The sequence below is a fragment of the Bos indicus genome, chromosome 20 (genome assembly GCF_029378745.1).
Source record: "Bos indicus isolate NIAB-ARS_2022 breed Sahiwal x Tharparkar chromosome 20, NIAB-ARS_B.indTharparkar_mat_pri_1.0, whole genome shotgun sequence".
Lineage (NCBI taxonomy): Eukaryota > Metazoa > Chordata > Mammalia > Artiodactyla > Bovidae > Bos > Bos indicus.
Genome location: NC_091779.1, coordinates 8,783,126 through 8,786,988, shown reverse-complemented (window position 1 = coordinate 8,786,988; position 3,863 = coordinate 8,783,126). Strand labels below are relative to the sequence as shown.

The following is a 3,863-nucleotide window of genomic DNA, read 5'->3' as shown; positions in this document are numbered from 1 at the left end:
AAAATAATTAAACTTGCTGCACTGCCCAGACTGATAATAGCAGGCATCTCCTAAAGGACATTATGCTAAGAAGTGTCTATCCCTGTTCCAGACTGTCTGGAGGAGGAGGAAGGGAGAAGGAAAAGGAAAACAGCATATCAGTGGTGAATTCATACATATTTTAGAACGATTCATTAAAATTTAAAAGAAAATTCAGCTTAACTCTAAAGTATCCAGAAATTTTACAGAATCAGTATCTCTCATTTTCTGAACTTTCTGATCAGTTAGTATTTTAGCATAGAGCTTATCGTTTTGGCTTTAAAGTCTTTTTTAACTACTGTAATATATTGTACCCTTCTTTCTTCCCACTCAGCACAGAACCAATTGAGAGAGTCATAGGGATCAGAAATACAGGAATAAAATGTCAGCTTCATTACTGACAAACTAAAGAACAGCCATTAGGTGTAGGGCAACTATAGGTGTAGGGCAACACGCAGCACCTCCATGTTAAGCAGAATGACCTACTCAGTCCATCAGGAGCAGAGCTGCCCAGAGTTAAATCCCAGCAAGAGTCCAGAAGGGACCGAAATAGGCGTGCCCATTGTCTCCCAACCTCCCTTCCTGGGAAGATTGTCCCAGGGAGGAGTAAGAAGGAAGAGAGAGGCCGGAAGTGTTACACTAGTAAAAGGTCAGGAGTAAGAAGGAAGAGAGAGGCCGGAAGTGTTACACTAGTAAAAGGTCAGGAGTAAGAAGGAAGAGAGAGGCCGGAAGTGTTACGCTAGTAAAAGGTCAGGAGTAAGAAGGCAGAGAGAGGCCGGAAGTGTTACGCTAGTAAAAGGTCAGGAGTAAGAAGGAAGAGAGAGGCCGGAAGTGTTACGCTAGTAAAAGGTCAGGAGTAAGAAGGAAGAGAGAGGCCGGAAGTGTTACGCTAGTAAAAGGTCAGGAGTAAGAAGGAAGAGAGAGGCCGGAAGTGTTACGCTAGTAAAAGGTCAGGAGTAAGAAGGAAGAGAGAGGCCGGAAGTGTTACGCTAGTAAAAGGTCAGGAGTAAGAAGGAAGAGAGAGGCCGGAAGTGTTACGCTAGTAAAAGGTCAGGAGTAAGAAGGAAGAGAGAGGCCGGAAGTGTTACGCTAGTAAAAGGTCTTCAACATGGGTACAGAAGAATAGGGGATGAATGGTTTTCACCTGACAGCTGCTTCTAAACAACAGCAAATAAAGCTATGCTGCTGCTGCTGCTGCTGCTAAGTCGCTTCAGTCGTGTCCGACTCTGTGTGACCCCATAGACGCCAGCCTACCAGGCTCCCCCGTCCCTGGGATTCTCCAGGCAAGAACACTGGAGTGGGTTCCCATTTCCTTCTCCAATGCATGGAAGTGAAAAGTGAAAGTGAAGTCGCTCAGTCGTGTCCGACTCGGCTCTTCGAGACCCCATGGACTGCAGCCTACCAGGCTCCTCCGTCCATGGGATTTTCTAGGCAAGAGTACTGGAGTGGGGTGCCATCGCCTTCTCCGATGCTATAATTAAGCTAAGTAATTGTATCTTGAGTAATCTGAATGCAGTATTAGCAAGATCTGACTAAAGATCCATCACCCCAAAGCATACATGGAAGCAACAGCCTCCATACTCAGTGATGAGGAGCAGTCTGAGGTATGTTACTAGCAATAAAGCATAGACATTTACAAATGATGCCTCTTGGCTTCAAAAATTAGAGCTTGTTCAAAGGTGTCTCTATAATAACATTACTCTTTCTTGCCTTCTTTCAGATTTACTGTCTTGAGTGGGAGTAAAAGGAAAGGGCTTACAGATAGCATTCCAGAAATTACACATAACCCAGACTCCCTTAGCTGTGAAGTAGCTCAAAGTGAAAGACATTTCTTGGCAGCATTAATAGTTATGGCAACCATGAGTTACTGAAATGCTTGTGAGTTGGGATTTTTATAGTTACTTCTATTTCTTTTTTATTTTATCCAGGGATGAATTTGATTAAGAAAGCAAATGGAGATTTTTTTTTTTAAGCATGAGTATCAACATGACACATGATCAAGAATGACCCTACAAATACTTTTGGTTAATAATGACAGAAGAACTACAATAACTTGTAAAAAGCAGACCATGTAATAAAATTTGTGAAATTTTCAAGGCCTACATTAATACCATTATAAAAAATTAATGAACACAGTTCACATATCTTAATTTAAACAATAAAATAGGAGGGTTTTGTTTTATTCTCTAGTTTTATTGAGTTACTCCTAAGGAGTTGTGGTCCAAAAAATAAATTAGAATTCACTTTTTAAATAAGTCACAATTTTTAAAAGCAGATTAGTTTACATATTTATTTTTATTATAACATCATTATGAGATTTTTAATAGTTTATTCATTTGCTTATAAAATGAATTTTTATATACTTCTATAAACAGATATTGCACCTATTAAAAGATTTATGGCATTTTTTTCTTTTACTTTCCTACAACCAACCTCTCAAGTTGATGAAGTGTGCCAACTCTGAAAATAGTATATATTATGCACACAAATTGCTAAAAAATCAAATATGAAAAATGAGTACTCTTCTGCTATAAAGTCCTCCTCAATCCTTCTGCAACACTATCTTCTTAGGAGAGTTTTAAGTTGCCCAGAAACAAGATTTCCCCTTAACAACAAACCAGTGTTGTTGCTAGGGGATTATGACATAGGAAGAGTGACCTCCAATCAGAGAGGAGCCCCAGAAGTCTGACTGTGACATGCCAGTATAAATATGAGCACTCCCACCACCTGTAGGCCCTTCTCCTCTCCACTTGTAACTGATAAGAACAACATCTGCAATGGCCAGAAACGTCACCAAGAGGAACAAGCGCTGCAGAGGACACCAAAAAGCAATCTACAAAAAGAAATCACATTCCAGCTCTGAATCTGGCCTTAGGAATTACTCACTCTACATAAACAGGGTCCTAAAAGAAGTGGTTCCCCAGAAGGGCATATCATCTCGCACCATTGACATCATAAACACCATGATCAATGACATGTTTGAGCGCATTTCCACTGAAGCCTGCAACCTAATGTATTACAGGAAACGCTGTACCCTCACCCCTGAAGACATCGAGAAGGCAGTGTATTTGCTGCTGCCTGAGAAACTGGCTAAGTATGCAGTGGCTTTCGGAAAAGAAGCTGTCCAACGATATGTCCGCTCCTAAACTCCATGTTCGAGCTTCATTAAATCTTGGGGAAAGTAACTCTTACTTCCCAAATGATCACTTCAATATTGAATTCATTCTTCTTTTTTATAACATAGTCATATTTCCCTGTATTTTTCCTATTTGTCTTATGTGTAGAGAAGAATTACTCTCTTGCTATTTTATGTTTTAATGATTTGCCTACTATTTAGGTTTTCCAACACCTGCTGCCCATGTGACTCCCTCCCAGAACTCATGATTTTCCTATGAATGTGTAAATCTCATTATATAAATTCAATGCTAATTGTATTGTTAAGGTATTGTTAACTATGTAAATGATTATTTAATCCAGCTATTTTGACTCCCAGGGCACAATGACTTTGAATTTATGAACACAAACATTTTAATCAGAAGCATACCAACACTGATAAATTTTCATCAAAAAAGTATTTTCTACAGCAAACTACATTCAACCACTTAGTTCTTTAGTGGAGTCCCTTTAGAACATGTAAACTATTTCTTTCAATAAGCTCAGCTCTTAACCATGTAATTTTTATCTTTGCGTGTGCGTCTTTTTAATAAGGTGGTGTACATCTGTTAATCTTTTATTCCAATCTATCCCTTTATTCCAGTCATTCCCCTTTGGTAACCATGAGTCAATTTTCTATGTCTATTTTGTAAATAAGTTCATTTGTCTTATTTTTCAGATTCCACATATAA

General features: G+C 39.0%; 1 protein-coding gene across 1 annotated transcript; it reads left to right on the top strand.

Moving 5' to 3' along the window:
* Window positions 1-2,707: 2,707 nt before the first annotated feature.
* On the top strand, window positions 2,708-3,233 carry LOC109574783 (histone H2B subacrosomal variant). Its single transcript, XM_019982747.2, has one exon. The coding sequence runs from the start codon at window positions 2,796-2,798 to the stop codon at window positions 3,162-3,164; it is 369 nt and encodes a 122-aa protein (XP_019838306.1). The 5' UTR covers window positions 2,708-2,795; the 3' UTR covers window positions 3,165-3,233.
* Window positions 3,234-3,863: the final 630 nt, after the last annotated feature.